Source organism: Cyclopterus lumpus, chromosome 12 (assembly GCF_009769545.1).
Source record: "Cyclopterus lumpus isolate fCycLum1 chromosome 12, fCycLum1.pri, whole genome shotgun sequence".
In the NCBI taxonomy this organism is placed as follows: domain Eukaryota; kingdom Metazoa; phylum Chordata; class Actinopteri; order Perciformes; family Cyclopteridae; genus Cyclopterus; species Cyclopterus lumpus.
This window is the reverse complement of record NC_046977.1, coordinates 20,902,036-20,921,071: the sequence shown is the minus strand read 5'-3', so window position 1 is coordinate 20,921,071 and position 19,036 is coordinate 20,902,036. Positions and strand designations below refer to the sequence as shown.

Genomic DNA, 19,036 nt, shown 5'->3' with positions numbered 1-19,036 from the left:
TTTCTGGCACTGCCATATTATTATGCATTCCATCAACAACATGTGAATGTGGGCTATTTTACATTTTGGAGGAAAGTGTGTTATACACATATTGGTGTTAAGACTATTAGGGCTGGAAAAATGACCAGTACCAGTTTTTTGTTTAGCTTTTAGGGTCTAAAAAACGACCGGCCCTATTGAGTTAGTTTCTATTATTATTTTTAATAATTAGGGCCTGATCAAAGTCAACGTCAGAGCCGAGGACATTGAAAATCAAATGATTAAAATTAGAATTGTCAGTATAAACTAAAAAGACCGAAGCAATGAAAAGTTTCCTTAACAGCGTTAGTGTGGCGAGGTGTCAATATGACATGATTTTCATTAACAAAAGATGTTGTAATCTGACTGTAGTTAAATCTGACCAACACTTGAGTCATTACTACAATATTTACTCACAATGCCACCTAGTGGCTACAGGAAGACGGTGTTGTCTGAATAACATCCATTTTACATGAAATTTACATTGTGTGTTCTATCTACAACTATTCTATATTTTTTATAAACAAGATTTAATGTTTTTTATGCTCCCTGGCACTTTATTTACCTACATTCAAGTACATGTCATTTAAAATCATCATTTAAAATTAATTAATTAATTAAGTGTGGACCACAAACTGTTGTTTACTTTCCAGATTAATTAATAATCATTTTCAGTCATGTAAGTATTAGAATAGAAACAGACCACCTCACAACCGCTATCACATTTATTGAGTTGGAACAACACTGATTAAATGTATGTTAACAGCAGTGGGATGTAACTTAGTACATTTACTAAATAAGCACTACTAAGGAGCTACCATGAAAGGTACCACCTGTCCATCAGGACTAACTAACATTCATACACTGATGGGAGGAGCTACCATGAAAGGTACCACCTGTCCATCAGGACTAACTAACATTCACACACTGATGGGAGGAGCTACCATGCAAGGTACCACCTGTCCATCAGGACTATCTAACATTCACACACTGATGGGAGGAGCTACCATGTAAGGTACCACCTGTCCATCAGGACTATCTAACATTCACACACTGATGGGAGGAGCTACCATGTAAGGTACCACCTGTCCATCAGGACTAACTAACATTCACACACTGATGGGAGGAGCTACCATGCAAGGTACCACCTGTCCATCAGGACTAACTAACATTCACACACTGATGGGAGGAGCTACCATGCAAGGTACCACCTGTCCATCAGGACTATCTAACATTCACACACTGATGGGAGGAGCTACCATGAAAGGTGCACCTGTCCATCAGGACTATCTAACATTCACACACTGATGGGAGGAGCTACCATGCAAGGTACCACCTGTCCATCAGGACTAACTAACATTCACACACTGATGGGAGGAGCTACCATGCAAGGTACCACCTGTCCATCAGGACTAACTAACATTCACACACTGATGGGAGGAGCTACCATGCAAGGTACCACCTGTCCATCAGGACTAACTAACATTCACACACTGATGGGAGGAGCTACCATGCAAGGTACCACCTGTCCATCAGGACTAACTAACATTCACACACTGATGGGAGGAGCTACCATGAAAGGTACCAAGGCCCAAGGACACATCGACATGGTCCAGTCAAGTCAGTATCTTTTAACCTGTTCTCACTCCCAAAGTGTCAAGTAAGGCAGCTTGGTCAGAGCTGAATCATTTGGAATATAGAGGACATTGTTAGGAATTCTGTGGACCACATGGCATTTTCAATTTCATAATTTCCTCTGCCTAATCAAATTATTATGGTCTGTTATGTAAAGAGGAATATTAAAAAGAGATTTAAATGTTGCCTCGTTATAATCATGATCACAGAATAGTAGTATTAGTGTACGGATGGAATTGTACCCAGATGTAACTACCTGCATGAAACCATTTGAATTTGTTTAGTTGATAACAATGGCAGGTAACAGGAGTAATGGAATAATAATAATAACTTCCATACAATTGTACTGGAAGTTATTGGAGTTGTTGCCTGGTTGCTCAGGCATTTGTGTCCTCATGCCCTCACAGAAGTGTTTCCTAAAACCCTAAGAAGCCTAAATGCTCATGCTTGGGGTAATGCACATTTAAATCTCGTAAAGAATACACCAAACATACCTCTTTTTCCTGGAAGGATAACCGTGTCCACAGACATAAGCAGGTATATGCCAGCAATGAATGGCTGCCTTTGAGGAGGGCACAAAGATTCAGTCAGAGGACGTGTCCTTTCTTTTAAAGTCTATATTTACGTCATATTCATACAAGCACAACATGTCAATCTTCTTTGTATATCAGCACAACAGAAAAGTTCATGCTGTTAAGTCAATACTTACAGTTTGGATGTCATTCTTAAGGTAACTCCTGAGCAATCTCTATGATGGTCTGGAGAACAAAAGAAATATAATGAAATGGTTTTCATCATGGATTTCAATTTCAAATTAAACTTATTTCTATTTCCAATTAAACTTGTTTTTGTTCATCAAATTATCATTTTAACCACAGTTGACAAAGTAAGGCTTAATTTAGCGTGATAGCAGACATTTGCTATTTTGCTCTAAACACAAAGCAAAAGGTTTATTAGTTGTTGAGGTATTTTGGTCATAAGATAGAATATGTTGTGTGATGATGAAAAGATTAGATGTACCGTTAACACTGATGACACATCCATATAAAAAGGTGCTGCTTTTGCCCTTCAACTTCCATTATGACTCACCTTTGAAGGCACTGACATCTCCATAATGGATCTGCAGCACCAGGTGGGACATCCCAGAATTTCTTCCAACTTTAAAACCAACATCTAATAAGACCACAAGAAAGAAGAATGGAAACATGGAGATGACAACAACCAAGGGGAAAAGATAGAAAGATAGAAACCAATAGCTAATGATTCAGGATCTTTTTTCACCTCGAGTATTTTCATATATTATATATTCTACTACAGAAAACAGACGAAAACTGGAAGGCTAAAGAGGCAAACTTCTTCAACTCCATATACATATACATACTCCTATAGGGGGGAGGGGGAGATCTCAGAGACAGATATTTCAAAACTAGAGCTAGACAGACAAATCATTCAATATCAGTATCTGGGTATTTGTCAAACAAAGAAACGTTTTGTGTAGAGAGAGAGAGATTATTATATTGTTGTTATTATTATTAATATGAATTGTATATTTTTTGTGTTGCTATGTCTAGGTGCTTTGGCAATATTGTTGTTGCAACGTCCATGCCAATAAAGAGATAGAGGTCATGTCTTTAATAAAGGGTTACTTGTTTGGCTGCTATTCAACAATAAAGAACAGCGTAACGTTCACACTTGTGTTGTAAAGAGCGCCCTCTGGACCAGCTGCCCTCTGGACCAGCTGTTGGGAGCAGCCCTCTGGACCAGCTGCCCTCTGGACCAGCTGTTGCTGCTCTCTGCTGAGGGAGGGAGCAGCGCCCCTCAGTGTCCCTCAGACTTCTGTCCTGATTGGTGCAACTACAATACATCAAGTTGGCGGTCTGTGGATTAATATGCAGATCTTTGCATGTTGAGCAGTGCAGGTTGGCTCTCATATCACTGACACTTCTTGACAGGCTTTGAACATATGAGAATCTGCATATGTATCAATCTGTTTGGTCTCAAAGAATAGTCCAATTGTTGTTTAGAATATAACCCCAGGGACATCTTTGGTGGCTCGTTCTATCTTCAGGAATCATATGAATATGGTGCACGACTTTAGGTGTTGATATCATTTCAGTATAATATTATTTCAAATAACTTTATAATTAATTTAGGCTACCAGCTGGAGTGCTATTTAGTCACTCTGGCAAAAAACAATGTAATTCCCCTTTGAGCAACCGATTGGTTGAAGAGTCGGTAGAGCTGCAGTCAACCGAGATGTTCTCGGGCTGACTGCAGCTCCGCCTTTGAGACGTACCTCTGGGTAATCTAGTGGGTGGTGCATTCCGAGCCCAGGCATACATAATGGAGGCCTCATCCTCACACGTGCCTTGTACACTGCCACAGTCCCTTGAGAGAAACAACCAATCAATACAATCAATGACCAGATGGGAAAACAATGTGAATCACAGAGAGCACCACAAAGAAGACCTGCAGGCGTGTCCATAACAAACAATCATGGTTCAAGGGCCACTTGACTTACTTCAGATGAATGTGACTCAGTTTGTCAGTAAGCTCCACTTCATGTCAGTCATTTGTTGAGTGAGAAGTGCCGCTCATTAATCGTGGCATCTTTCTCTAGCTAAACAACTGGCAGCAGTGAGCTCACACCCCTCCATTGCGTCAACCTTTCTGTTCACACTGCAGTGACACAGAGCCAACAAAGGGCAAAGCCCAGCCCACGAGGGCCCGACGAGTGGGACGAAAAGCCAGTGCGTAGGGAAACTGTCCATTTCATGAGTGTATTCATGTGAGACATTTTATACAAATCATCTACTGACAAAAAGAGGAACAGGCGCTGTTTCACAAAGTCATTACAGTGTTAGTTTTCAGAGAACATGACAGTGGGTTGATTCTGAGTGTTGCACTACATGTCATGCTGGATGTTATTTCAACCAGCTTTGAGATGTGGTGTAATACTTCCTGTTGGTGTTTGTCACGCCAACACAATAAACATCTGCTGTAAAAGCCTGCCACAGGAGTGCTGGGGTTAGGGTTAGGACTATTACTGCTGAAAGGGGAAGTTACCAGTAGCTGCTGGTGGACACGGGAGTCTGGCAGCCGAACAGCAGCATGTGATGAACTGTGTCCATACTGGCTCGAGGTATGAAGTCCACTGAGGAAGAGCAGCAGTGTGGTTAAAATCTTTAATGTTCTTTAATGTTGGAGTTATTGTTCCCACACATATTGAAGGCCTTCGGTGTCAAACAGCCTGACGTTTAGACAGGCTTAGTCAGGCTGGAGGAAGGGAATAAGAATCACATACATCCCAAAAACATGCTTCATGAAAGTCAATGACTTTAAACATTTGTATTAACTATTACTTCTGTTATTACTCATACCCCATGACAAGTTTCGGTGCTATTACTATGTTATAACTACTACTGCTGCTGCTCTTACACTGTACATCTCCCAGAAAGGGACCATCTAGTACATTAGTTAGCTGTGATCTTTACTTATAAAGTAGACCTAAATACTCGTTTGATGTTATCTGTCAAGTCAAAATATTTGAAAGATGGACTCACCGATATATGCGTCTCGACTAGTTGGCAGAGGAAATGCTGTGCACAGGTAAGTGTCCGCCTGAAACATGAGAGAAACACGAGTTATCAACTTCATCATTAAAGATAACGATACTTAACACTTTCTGAGCCATATGAACAAGAACCGACCTGATGACTTATGCCCCGCTCTGGTAATGGATGACTGTTATTATTAGACTGTGAAATAGAAAGTGTGTGTGTCTGTTGAGTTTGTGATTTGAGTTTGTTATGATTAGGAGTCTGGGACTATTGAAATGTGAATGTTTATTCATTTTTATTATTATTATTATATATTATGTGGAGACGTATGAACCCAACAGGGGTCAATCTAATGAGCTTGTTTCCCTCTCCAGCCACAGTGCTCTTACCCACTCCATCAGATAGACTTCTACTTTGGTTTGTTGCATCTAAAAAGCGCCTTTGAAATATAAAATATATAATCAAATAAGATATGCCTAGCCTCACCAGGAGGCATCATATTGTATAAAGAGCTTGTTCCCATTGTGGTCGGGTGTAAGTGTGTTTGAGTGAGCTAATTACTTCTCTGCATCATCAATTTATACTTTTCATGTTATGTCAGTGCACCAATTATAGAGTTCTTTCATGGAGTTGTTGTCATGTGTGTGGAATAAAATATTCTTTGAATAAAATGTATAGTTCAAACAATATTTTATTCTACACGCATGAAAGAACTCCCATTGAGCCCATTTGACCTACATCGGCCTACCTTCTATCATAATGTTAGTAATCATTTTGTAGATTTCCTTTTAAGATGAGTTTAAGTTTGAGATGACGAACACATGACAGAACTGCATGATGAAGCATGCCCTCTGTACAAATGCTACATCTCTCATTTCTGGCAAAAACATATGCACTAACAAGGAAAATGGGATTTGTAATTAACATATTCAAGATTAAATTAAAGATACTATTTCATTGTAAATTGACTTAACAATCCTTAGAACATTAGTATTGAAGAAATTGTACTTTCTTGATTCTTGTTCTTCTGAATTTGGACTCATGGTTTAATGCACTTATTGTAAGTCGCTTTGGATAAAAAGCGTCAGCTAAATGTAATGTAATGAATCTGCAACACTTTCAACCAGCTGGCTGAAGCACAGCACAGGATATAGAGACAAAAAGATTACAGGACATATTAAAAGATTTATTTAAAGTCCATGTTGTAAGTTTAAATTTGTCTGATTTGCCTACGCAGCAAATAGGCTGGTTATGCCTATTGCAAATGCCATAAGGGCAATAGAATAGTATTGGGGACAGACTCACCCCAGTTGGGACAACGCCAGGCATTCGAATATCCAGAGAGAAGTTGTGAGAGTTGGTAAAGACCTGCTGCTTGGTCCTGGACACACAGTCGCTGGGGTCTGACAGGATGTCCTTCTGAGACCTTCAGGGGGATGAAATGCTTTACAACAGGAAACAGAAAGAGGAGAGCCCACAGCCATAATGCCTACACTTCAACAGCCCATACACACAGAAATACAATGTATAAACTACGCATGTCCTATATTTATTGAACGATAAGAGGGAGGCGTGAGCATTCATTACATTCATGTGGTCTTTATATGTACACTGGGTTTTATAGTCTTTTTATGTTGTATCCTTTATTGTGAATTAGCTTGTGCATTTGATGTGTATCAATACCTACAGCCTTGTAACTAAGTTTGAACTTCCAAAACTTTACACCAAATCTTTCAGTTTGAGTTTAGAGAAAAATGTTATACTTGAATAAATTATCCGTTTTGCCCGACGGGGCATTTTGAAGCGGCTGCACCCGTTGCAACGCGTCTTGGTGTGTTTAGGACCTTAGTCAGGCTAAGCTAGGTACCTACTGTTAAGTAAATATTCCAAAGGGTGGCTAAACCCAGCTGCGACTTTAGTTTTGGACAATCTTATTAAATAAACGTAGATATGAAAAGTTGCGGTAAGTTAATTCGGATGTCTGAGTACAAGTGAACGCAGCAAGTGATGACACTCCCAGCTGCCGTGAGCGCTGCAGCAGGGCCCAGCAGCTATATATATATATATATATATATATATATATATATATATATATATATATATATATATATATATACATATATATATACATATATATATATATATATACATATATATATATATATATATATATATATACATATATATATATATATACATATATATATATATATATATATATATATATATATATATATACAAACATGTAATAAACAAGAAAAAAATGTTGTGTAAAGTCTAATTTGCATATATATATATTTTTTAAACACAGCTAATGATGGTATAAAAAAGCTTTTTCAAAAGTGTATGGATGACCAGGAGTATGCTGCATGCTCAGGTACTGCATACAGTCATTAATGTGCACAAAACAATATTTTGCTGATGGGTCTAGTAGTAATAGATTAGCTGTGGACAGACAGAAGGACACACACTCACACAAGAACGTATATATACATATATAATATGATCTCCCCTGCTCGAGAGATGATAACAGCTTAAACTTTCCCAAACTATATTTTACATGTCCAATCGAAACAAAAAGAGTTTTTCTTACCTTTCGAACCTGTCCAGAGGGTCTTGTATTTCCCGGCTGTGGCTGTTACAGATGAATGCGAGCACCAGCACACAGAACACAGGGACTCCCATCATGCCTGTGGGCATCCTGCCGTCAGTATCCTGTGGGAAAAGACTTGCTGGGTTATGTGCACAGCAGAGTGGCAGTGACACCCGTTTCCTTGCTCAGCTAGGTCACACCCGTTTCCTTGCTCAGCTAGGTCACATCGGTTTCCTTGCTCAGCTAGGTCACATCCGTTTCCTTGTTCAGCTAGGTCACATCCGTTTCCTTGTTCAGCTAGGTCACATCCGTTTCCTTGCTCAGCTAGGTCACACCCGTTTCCTTGCTCAGCTAGGTCACATCCGTTTCCTTGCTCAGCTAGGTCACATCCGTTTCCTTGTTCAGCTAGGTCACATCCGTTTCCTTGTTCAGCTAGGTCACATCCGTTTCCTTGCTCAGCTAGGTCACACCCGTTTCCTTGCTCAGCTAGGTCACATCCGTTTCCTTGCTCAGCTAGGTCACATCCTTTTCCTTGCTCAGCTAGGTCACACACGTTTCCTTGCTCAGCTAGGTCACACACGTTTCCTTGCTCATCTAGGTCACACACGTTTCCTTGCTCATCTAGGTCACATCCGTTTCCTTGCTCAGCTAGGTCACACCCGTTTCCTTGGTCAGCTAGGTCACATCCGTTTCCTTGCTCAGCTAGGTCACATCTGTTTCCTTGCTCAGCTAGGTCACATCCGTTTCCTTGCTCAGCTAGGTCACATCCGTTTCCTTGCTCAGCTAGGTCACATCCGTTTCCTTGTTCAGCTAGGTCACATCCGTTTCCTTGCTCAGCTAGGTCACACCCGTTACCTTGCTCAGCTAGGTCACACCCGTTTCCTTGCTCATCTAGGTCACACCCGTTTCCTTGCTCATCTAGGTCACATCCGTTTCATTGCCCAGCTAGGTCACATCCATTTCCTTGCTCAGCTAGGTCACACCCGTTTCCTTGCTCATCTAGGTCACATCCGTTTCCTTGCTCAGCTAGGTCACATCCGTTTCCTTGCTCAGCTAGGTCACATCCGTTTCCTTGTTCACCTAGGTCACATCCGTTTCCTTGCTCAGCTAGGTCACACCCGTTTCCTTGCTCATCTAGGTCACACCCGTTTCCTTGCTCATCTAGGTCACATCCGTTTCATTGCTCAGCTAGGTCACATCCATTTCCTTGCTCAGCTAGGTCACACCCGTTTCCTTGCTCATCTAGGTCACATCCGTTTCCTTGCTCACATCCGTTTCCTTGCTCAGCTAGGTCACACCCGTTTCCTTGCTCAGCTAGGTCACATCTGTTTCCTTGCTCAGCTAGGTCACACCTGTTTCCTTGCTCAGCTAGGTCACACCCGTTTCCTTGCTCAGCTAGGTCACATCCGTTTCCTTGCTCAGCTAAGTCACACCCGTTTCCTTGCTCAGCTAGGTCACATCCGTTTCCTTGCTCAGCTAGGTCACACCTGTTTCCTTGCTCAGCTAGGTCACACCCGTTTCCTTGCTCAGCTAGGTCACATCCGTTTCCTTGCTCAGCTAGGTCACATCTGTTTCCTTGCTCAGCTAGGTCACACCCGTTTCCTTGCTCATCTAGGTCACATCCGTTTCCTTGCTCACATCCGTTTCCTTGCTCAGCTAGGTCACATCTGTTTCCTTGCTCAGCTAGGTCACACCCGTTTCCTTGCTCAGCTAGGTCACACCCGTTTCCTTGTTCAGCTAGGTCACATCCGTTTCCTTGCTCAGCTAGGTCACACCCGTTTCCTTGCTCAGCTAGGTCACATCCGTTTCCTTGCTCAGCTAGGTCACATCCGTTTCCTTGCTCAGCTAGGTCACATCCTTTTCCTTGCTCAGCTAGGTCACATCCGTTTCCTTGCTCAGCTAGGTCACATCCGTTTCCTTGCTCAGCTAGGTCACACACGTTTCCTTGCTCAGCTAGGTCACACACGTTTCCTTGCTCATCTAGGTCACACACGTTTCCTTGCTCATCTAGGTCACACACGTTTCCTTGCTCAGCTAGGTCACACACGTTTCCTTGCTCATCTAGGTCACACACGTTTCCTTGCTCATCTAGGTCACATCCGTTTCCTTGCTCAGCTAGGTCACACCCGTTTCCTTGGTCAGCTAAGTCACATCCGTTTCCTTGCTCAGCTAGGTCACACCCGTTTCCTTGCTCAGCTAGGTCACATCCGTTTCCTTGCTCAGCTAAGTCACACCCGTTTCCTTGCTCAGCTAGGTCACATCTGTTTCCTTGCTCAGCTAGGTCACACCTGTTTCCTTGCTCAGCTAGGTCACACCCGTTTCCTTGCTCAGCTAGGTCACATCTGTTTCCTTGCTCAGCTAGGTCACACCCGTTTCCTTGCTCATCTAGGTCACACCCGTTTCCTTGCTCAACTAGGTCACACCCGTTTCCTTGCTCAGCTAGGTCTATGCTAAATAAAGATAACGTAAGATTATCCTTTTGAATGTGCAGTTTTACAGAAGCAGAGAGGAAAGTGCAACAACAACAAGTATGAAGTTTGAATGAACAGACTGTTGGTGGGGTTTTGCCTCGAAGACCACACCCATCAAAATCAATTTTACTTAATATCCAAGCATGATTGTTATTGTAACTGAAATATCCCTAATCTAATCCATAGTGAATCAAATTGAATTGTGTACTTAATTGAACACACAGGGCACAAAATAAAAAACAAGAATGATAGTAATATTTTGAAGTGCAGTGTTCTTCTGATTTCAACATTCCTGAGCATCTGGATGTTCACAATAACAAACTCAAAATACTACACCGACAACTTATATTTTAGAATGTATGTCTCAAATGCATACTGTGCTCCTTTCTGCCTACCTCTCTCTGATATTTCAGAACTATAATTCTAGAAATCTGCTATTATCTCTTATCTGCAATGCTAGTGTGCTGTGCTTGTGTAAGCGTAGAGCAGCTTGAAATAGGTATTGTTGTTGTTTACATGTAAACTGTTGCCGTGTTTTCTTGTACTCATAGTAAGGAGCGATCTTGACTTCAGCTGCTTTACTTCCGCGTCTACACCGCTCTGCTTTGTTTGCTGACGTTACGTGTGTTTGTATGTGTGTAGTGGGAGTGCCAATAAAAAATACTTTTAACCTGCCGCTTATCAATACTACTTAAATAATGTTAGCGGGTTTCAGGACCCATCCCACCTCAAGGTAACAAAACAACACAATAGGATCTCGCTAGATTTAGGTCCAGTTCAGATGAGTTTGATTCAGAAGTTTACAACAAAGATGTAGAATTCCCTCTGGTAAGGATCATTTACAGATTTACAGGAAATAACCGTTAAACAAAAGGTGTGGGTTGGGCTCAGCTTCTCAGAAAGGACAAAGGACTGTGAAACTGTCACCACCCAAGATGTGTATTCATTGGTCTTATTGGGGGTGAGTTGGGTCTCTGCACAGGCTTCACAGGCCGGTTTTACAGAGAAAAGGTGACTGATGCATTAATGTGTGACCTCTTACAGGTCTGGGCTCTCTTCACACTACACCTGAAGCTTTCATTCACACAGGTTTGTTAATTCATGGGAAATAGTTGCTGTCCGCAGAAGTTACTGTTAGGAACAAGAAGGAATACACACTATAAGACACTGAACTAAGATGTCTTTTCTTCTTCTACAACCCCCACCCAACTGTAACAGAGGCTACATATGACACATGTAACACACATTGCAACGCTAAAGGATAGTATAGGCATTACCCATTCACACTCCAATAACTGTACTTGACTGAATGGCACTCATTCATTATCAAATAATTCCACATTTTCCTTCACAAATGGGCAACAACAATCAGCATTAAAGCTGCTTTGCTGCTCCCATATAACCATGCATTATCATTATGGTTAACTCCCTGTCTGTGTGTGTACGTGTCTCTCCTCCTGTAATAACACAGTAACATTCTCTATCACAGAAAAAGTAGTCTTGGATTGTGATATACATCGTTATATAGTAATTATCTGGATGCAACATTGATTAACTGTGTGTGGATAAAACAACCACAAGGGAGTATCTGCTTTTCTCTCATCCAGCATATTAACTGGCTAATAGCCCTATTATTCCTAATAATTTGATATAATAACCCTATATCAAACCTATGTCAGTCATATGCATTGATTTATAAAAGTTATGAAAGATTTAATACACCCAGAGATGTTAAATCGATAGCAACCACAGAATAAATAGTACGACCAAATCTCTTCCTACAGTAAACAAATGGTGTTTTTCATATCTCCTGAATCTACTGACCAGACTTGTATCTTTGCTCATGTCACATTTACCTTTAGCCCAGAGGATGCTGTTGTGTGGCAATAAAGGACAAATCCCTTCGATGTTCAGCTTGCTTAGTGACTCATCGCTGCTCACAGTAAGGTGGCAATAACAGGAGAGGAGTGTGAAAGGGTAGTGCTGTGTGACATCACAGCCCACTGAGGAGCTAGAGGAAACTATGGAAACAAGGCTCATCCCACTGAAGGACCACATTTAAGAATAACAATGTCCATGTTTATGTACTTCTACAGCCACCTACAACCTTATTGATACGCATCATTAATGCAGCATTACAGCACACGGTTGTTGTCTTTATTTTCGAAGTAAGAACTGGACATTTCTAATTATAGCAAAGATGTCGCGTTTGCTAATACTGTAATAAATTAGAATTAGGTGGTAATAAAAATAGACCTAAATTCACAACGTATTGAATCGTATCAATTTAAATATGTTCCCCATGATTGTTTTTGTTTTTCATCACGCAAACACATCAACTCGCGGACATGCAGCGTTTAGATGTCACGCCTAAACTTCCGTGAAACAACACGCACACAGCCGCTTCGAGCAGCGCAGAGCTCCGGGGGACGCGGCTCGGTGAGCCCGGACACAGCGCACGCTCACCGGCCACGTTATGAACAGCGGGACGGTGCTGGGGTTCATAACGTTAGCTAATGAACGCATCGTACGTGAGCTAACGTTAGCAACGTCATCTCGTGCGTGTGTGTTTTGACATGTCCATCGAATCCGGGCTGTAATTAATGTCTTGGAAGATGTTCGAAGTGTTCCGTTAGCGTCCAGCTCGGCTCGACGGGACATGTACACACTACCGGTGGAGATAAAATGGTACCTGTTCGCTGCCGCTCCAAGTCTTTCAGCCGCCGACGTGGAAGAGATAACTTGTCTTAATAGTGACAACAACACTTCCTCTTTTCAGAATAAAAGCTTCATCTCTACGAAGGTAAATCTCACAGAAACTACACGCGTTCACTTCGCTGCATAGATGAGACTATGGACGACTGGGTCTGTGTCGATTGCTTCGATATGAACTTAGAGGTGTGGGACTGAGCCATTATATGAATGTATATGTTCCCAACTTCCCACGAATGGAGAATGACACATTATAAATTCCTTAAATACAGTGCTATTATTCTGAAAATGTGACCGGAAGAGCTTCTTTCTTAATCCGGTTGCTCGTGGAATAACAGCCTAGAAAGCGTGTTGCAGCTGAACGAGCAGTGGACGAGTTGTTTTTGTGTCTGCTGAACCGGAACAGCATGTGAACTCACGTCGGTACGTCAGTAAAATACTCTGCATAATGTTGAATATCTTGTGTTATCGTTTCTCTGTGTTGTTGTTGTTGTTGTTGTTGGCTGGACGTAAGCTTGCTATGCCTGTCTTTGCAGTTCCTGGTCAGACGCATCTAATCCTCAACAGTCACACTACGCATGCGCCGACATCAGTATGTATTCTCTTTAAATACACCTCCAGCCATTCATGGTAGCTCTGTGGTGCATATGGATGTGCACTTCGCTCGTTGTTTTACGTGTACGAACTGACTTCAAAATAAGAGCATTGAAGTTCCGGTGAACGTTAGTCAGTCAATACTGACTAATAGATAAATTAATTAAGACATGAAAAACATAAATACAAAGATGCATTTAACTAAATAAATTTGTGAAAAAAATATACATTTTATGAATGATAACTTAACAACAAAGCAATAATTACCACATGTAAACTTATATTTCAATGACAAATGTCACTTCCATTGTGTGAACATGCATAGTTACCTAATATCAATAGCATACCACCTTGGATATTAGGACATTAAAAAATGAAAAGACCTAGAAAATTACATTCATTAGCCAATGAGTACTGTGTTACTCCACAAAACATGAAGGCTCTACTTGCCATATAGATTAAACCATTTAATTTAAAAATATTAGTACTTTTTCTTTATGAAACTTCTTCTGATTGTCTTAATTAATTTAATCAATGTAAAAAAATAATGCTATATATATATATATATATAATTTATAACAACACCCCCCCCCCGCAGGTTTATATTAGAGAGATAATGTTCGGGTCCATTTGACCCGGCAGTGAAAGTGGAGGCTATGAGGGGTCAAGTTTAGACTATTTCTTTCTTTGAAAATGTGAGACAAAGTATTTCTTACTCCCTCCCACCACATTTCACCCCCTTTCTCTCACACACACCATATTTTGTCCCGATCTCACACGCACTCACACTCTTTCTCACTACCCCACCTCCTGCGAGAAATACTGACACTATTTTAACGGGAATCTTTTCTCCACCCACACAGAAACATACACACAGGTTGCTTAGGAGTTCTACCAACAGTACACTCTGCAGATACATTCAACGTAGCAGCGTACTGGAGGACAACATGAGCAACAGAAACAAAGGATGACAGTCCTGGAGGCTCTGGAACACATCCTTGATCACAACAGTGAAAAAGAGGAGGGTGTGTCTGAAGATGAAGACCATCTTGAGGTCAATTCAGATTATAATTATAAATATTCTAAAGCCAGTGCCAGGCCCCACCAGGATTGAAGTGACTTGTGTCAGACATCAAGTCAGCTTTTGAGCTGGTCATTCCAAACTTAAATACAGAAAGTAATTCTAGAAATGACACTACAACACTATAAATACACATAAATAAAGTTAACTTTCAATACAAATCCGTATGACTCATTTGGCTTGATTTTGAGTGAGCGGGTCAATATGACCCTGAACAGCACATGTCTCATCTCTATTTATCTACATCACCCCAAGAAGAAAAAAAGTTAAAAAAATGCAAAGAAAATTTAGAAAAAAATACATGTCATGGTAGACTAATGCAATTTATATCTAGGTTTTTTTCTAATGTCCCTAAATATTTTTCAAAAACGAGTGAGTTATCCTAACTGAACTATGATATGGGGGGTGAATAACTCCATTCCACTACATACTGATTTAACTGTTAGTAATGGTGTTGACTATATTTATTAGGATGTTTTGGTTTCTGACAACATTTGGATGATTAAACATGCACCGGGTTGAACATCATTGCTGTACCTGAGAACCAAACAGAAGGGTCACTTAACGGCCACCTGGGCAATACTAACAATTGTTTTTTGAATATGCCACATGGTACCTTGGACACCCCCTGAACATGTGTTTGTGTTATTTAACATCTCATGTGGTTACAGGTACAACAGAACATAGTTCTGACCACTCCCAGCTTCATTGGTAGGTGTGGTCATAAATGGGCTCTGTGAAAGAGACGTAGCACTTGTTTTTTTTTCCTGATCCGATGTGAGGTCCTGGGACAGGGATGTCGTATGTGTACAGATTGTAAAGCCCTCTAAGGAGAATTTGTAATTTGTGATATTGGGCTATACAAAATAAACTGAATTGAATACTTGTGTTATCCTCTCCCACCTTTGTTTTCTGTTGCAGAGGGAGGGCACCATGGGTCGCAGCAGAAGCAGTTCAATGTCCCATGGCTTTCCTGCGGTGGGGGTGTGCCTTGCTGCTCTGCTCCTCAGCAACGCCTTGCTCTACCTGTACCTGGAGTCTTTGTACCAGACCGATGAGCAGCTGCTGTTCTCCCATGTCGGCTGCGGGCCTCGTCATTTTAAAATGGTGACCATGAAGAACTGCACCCCCTGGCTCCCGTGTTCACAGATACATGCTGAAGTGCGCAAGCTGAAGCTGATTGGCCAGGGAGCTGTTAAGAAGGTAGAGGCCTTTTATACTGTATATTTTATATGATTTATTGTGTGAACTGAAATACAGAGTAAATGCAATAAACCGGTCCGATCCGGTGTACGAGCATAAACCAGTTTAATTTTGTGCACACTTAACTTATTAACACTTATTAACTGGCATTAGTCATTTTAAAAAGCAGCTACATCAGCAATCTGTCAACAGCAATTCAGTGCTCCACCCAACTTGTATTGCAATAATAATAAGCTATATGACAATGTGTTTAACATAATATCATGTTTGCTAAGCCTAATGGAGTCATGTCTGACACAATTCTTATTATATTATTAATTACACACTTTACTGCAGAGTCAAGGCCAGTAACATGAAGGAGATAAATCTATTTACAGGATGATTCAAAATGTCTGATTGTCTCTGTTGCTCTTTCAGGGCAATGGGTTGCATTTGATCATTCAGATTCCAATAAATGATCATTTAGATGATTGATTATATCCTTTAGGTCCATATTGTTTAATTGATTATCAGTCTTTTCTTACCACATTCGCTTGCAGTTTATAAAAAAAAAAAAAGATCAATCAAATTTTATTTCAGACTCAAGGTCCAGATAGTACAAAACATTAAATAGAATAAAATACATCCAAAAGCACCTACCAATACAATTATAAAAAGCCAGCTGTACCAATGTCTCCACAGCTGGGACTGGTAGCATGTAGTACTAAACTTTGTTTGATAAAACCATTAACTCTGCAGAAAATGTTATACATAAGATTTCTTAAAACAGTTTGCAAAGATCAGACGTCAAAGCACTGCAGATGGCTTTTTAAAATGGACATCAAAACATTGACATCATTTACATTCATAGCTCCATTTCAATGTCCTGAAACATGGTCGAAGGCCAAAAGGCATAGAAAGTCATATTGGGCCAATCAAACCTGTGGTGTTGCCAGTTTAATTCTTGGTAGTTAGTTTTTCTAGTGTATTGAACCTTTTGGGTTTTGGCTGGACGGGACATTGAGAATAAATAGTCGATTCTGGGTAGAATGGACATTTGATTAGTCCAGCAGTTTAAGTGATCTTTGATGGGGTTGAAGTTAAGGTGGAAGAACTCTGGAAGATTGGAGCCAATGTCCAGATATTGAAAGCTACCAGTTGGGATCATGTTGTTGTAGCATTCAACTGATACTGATTTAGTGGGAAGACAATAATCACAAATAGATAAGAATCTTTCAATGCGTTTAAACACTGCAGGTAGTGATGCTGGTGTTGTATAATAACACACACATATAAACCAATCTCATAAATAGTACTTTCCGAATAATATTGATAAACTGATTGATGGAATCGATGTAGTGTGAGGGGAGGGGTGTGTTGCTAGTGAGGTGGCAAAGCTTCAGCAATGTGCCGTCATGTTGGGGTCACCCAGTCCTAACGTCCAGTTTACATCTGGGAAAGATTTCTACTGATTTAGTGACCACATTTGGGACAAATTGTGGGCTTCCACATTCAACACCCATACTTTGAGTGTAGCTGCTTGAAAAGCAATGACAAAGGAATGGCTTATAATTTATGCAATTATTATAATGCAAATAATTATCTCACTGACCTCATCATCCACTTTTGTCCCCCAGGTTTATCTGTCAGAGTGGAGGGGTCAGAAGGTGGCTTTGTCCCAACTCGCCTCTCTGGATTACCGAGAGGATTTCCTCCATGGATTGTCTATGTTACAGGCCCTGCAGGGTCCCCAGGTGGTGCAGTTGGTGGGGTTTTGCCTCGAAGACCACACCCAGGTCACGGAGCACCACCCGCTTGGCCCCTTACTTAACTTGGATGCTGTTCTTGCACAAGAGCAGCATCAGCAACACAACAAATGGCAGATGCGGCTGATGCTGGCTATCGATTATGTCTCCATCCTTCATTATCTTCATAACAGCCCAGCTGGGCGGCGGGTTATGTGTGACTCCAGCAGCCTGGAGAAAACGCTCTCCCAGTTCCTGCTGACCAGTAACTTCCACCTGGTGGTGAATGACCTGGATGCGCTGCCGGAGGTGGATCCGTCCAGAGGCTTGCTGGTGAAATGTGGTCACCGGGAGCTCACCGGGGACTTCATTGCCCCGGAGCAGCTGTGGCCTTTCAAAACCAACGGGAAGCCATTTTCAGACCATCTCATGCCGCAGTATGACGAGAGGACAGACATCTGGAAGATCCCCGACGTGACGTGGTTCCTGATGGGAAGGGTACCTGGAGGGGATGTAGTCCACTTCCATCTTTTTCAGATTCATGAGGAGTGTAAGAAGGAGGACCCCAAGCTCCGCCCTTCAGCACTGGATGTTTTGAAGGTGTACAAATCAGTCTACAGCAGCATGGTGCGGGACAATGCTGGCTTGAGAGACATGCTGTAGAATACATAACTGACTCGCTCACAAAGGCCATACATGTGCAATAAAAGTTTAAGCCGCAGTTTTACAATGTTGCGCAGTTTATTAAATGCTACTGGGTTTGGAACCAACTGTGTATATACAGATCAAGGCAGGGTTAATGCTCTGCTGGTGACTAAGCTGCACTCCATTTGGCAGCATCTCTAGATAAGGTAGCCGTGCCCTGATAAAAAAACAAATACACTACAGTTCAGAAGTTTGTGGTCACCCAGACAATTTCGTGTTTTCCATGAAAACTCACACTTTCCATGGAAATTAATTTTGTTCTTCAAACTTTGCTTTTGTCATAGAATGCTCCATTTGCAGCAATTACAGCATTGCAGACCTTTGACATTCTAGCTGTTAATTTGTTGAGGTAATCTGTAGAAATGTCACCCCACGCTTCCTGAAGCCCCTCCCACAAGTTGGATTGGCTTGATGGGCACTTCTTGCGTACGATACGAGCAAGCTGCTCCCACAACAGCTCAATGGGGTTGAGATCTGGTGGCTCCGCTGGCCACTCCATTACAGACAGCATAGCAGCTGCCTGCTTCTTCCCTAAATAGTTCTTTAATAATTTGGAGGTGTGCTTTGGGTCATTGTCCTGTTGTAGGAGGGAATTGGCTCCAATCGAACGCTGTCCACAGGGTATGGCATGGCGTTGCAAAATGGAGTGGTAGCCTTCCTTATTTAAAATCCCTTTTACCTTGTACAAATCTCCCACTTTACCAGCACCAAAGCAGCCCCAGACCATCACATACCTCCAC

At 41.4% G+C, this 19,036-nt stretch overlaps 2 protein-coding genes across 9 annotated transcripts in view; one reads left to right on the top strand and one right to left on the bottom strand.

The window, feature by feature from the left end:
* Nucleotides 1-13,163, bottom strand: part of pam (peptidylglycine alpha-amidating monooxygenase) — a 51,966-nt gene extending 38,803 nt beyond the window's left edge. For 5 of the 8 annotated variants that reach the window (XR_004610624.1, XR_004610626.1, XR_004610625.1 and 2 more), the window contains exons 1-9: nucleotides 12,970-13,163; nucleotides 7,807-7,928; nucleotides 6,519-6,639; nucleotides 5,217-5,274; nucleotides 4,720-4,807; nucleotides 3,950-4,041; nucleotides 2,743-2,826; nucleotides 2,363-2,411; nucleotides 2,148-2,215 (exon numbers count right to left, since the gene is read on the bottom strand). Coding sequence is in view for 5 of the 8 variants with exons in the window: in XM_034546936.1 (XP_034402827.1) it covers nucleotides 2,148-2,215; nucleotides 2,363-2,411; nucleotides 2,743-2,826; nucleotides 3,950-4,041; nucleotides 4,720-4,807; nucleotides 5,217-5,274; nucleotides 6,519-6,639; nucleotides 7,807-7,913 (667 nt within the window). In the remaining 3 variants the exon portion in view is untranslated. Of the gene's footprint in view, nucleotides 1-2,147; nucleotides 2,216-2,362; nucleotides 2,412-2,742; nucleotides 2,827-3,949; nucleotides 4,042-4,174; nucleotides 4,687-4,719; nucleotides 4,808-5,216; nucleotides 5,275-6,518; nucleotides 6,640-7,806; nucleotides 7,929-12,133; nucleotides 12,295-12,969 lie in introns of those variants that run through there. The other 3 variants (XM_034546934.1, XM_034546935.1, XM_034546938.1) reach the window with 3 other exon arrangements.
* pomk (protein O-mannose kinase) lies at nucleotides 12,448-18,312 on the top strand. Its single transcript, XM_034546939.1, has 4 exons — nucleotides 12,448-13,412; nucleotides 13,526-13,581; nucleotides 15,586-15,867; nucleotides 17,484-18,312. Exons 3-4 carry the CDS (start codon nucleotides 15,598-15,600, stop codon nucleotides 18,252-18,254), a joined length of 1,041 nt encoding a protein of 346 aa, XP_034402830.1. The 5' UTR covers nucleotides 12,448-13,412; nucleotides 13,526-13,581; nucleotides 15,586-15,597; the 3' UTR covers nucleotides 18,255-18,312.
* Nucleotides 18,313-19,036: the final 724 nt, after the last annotated feature.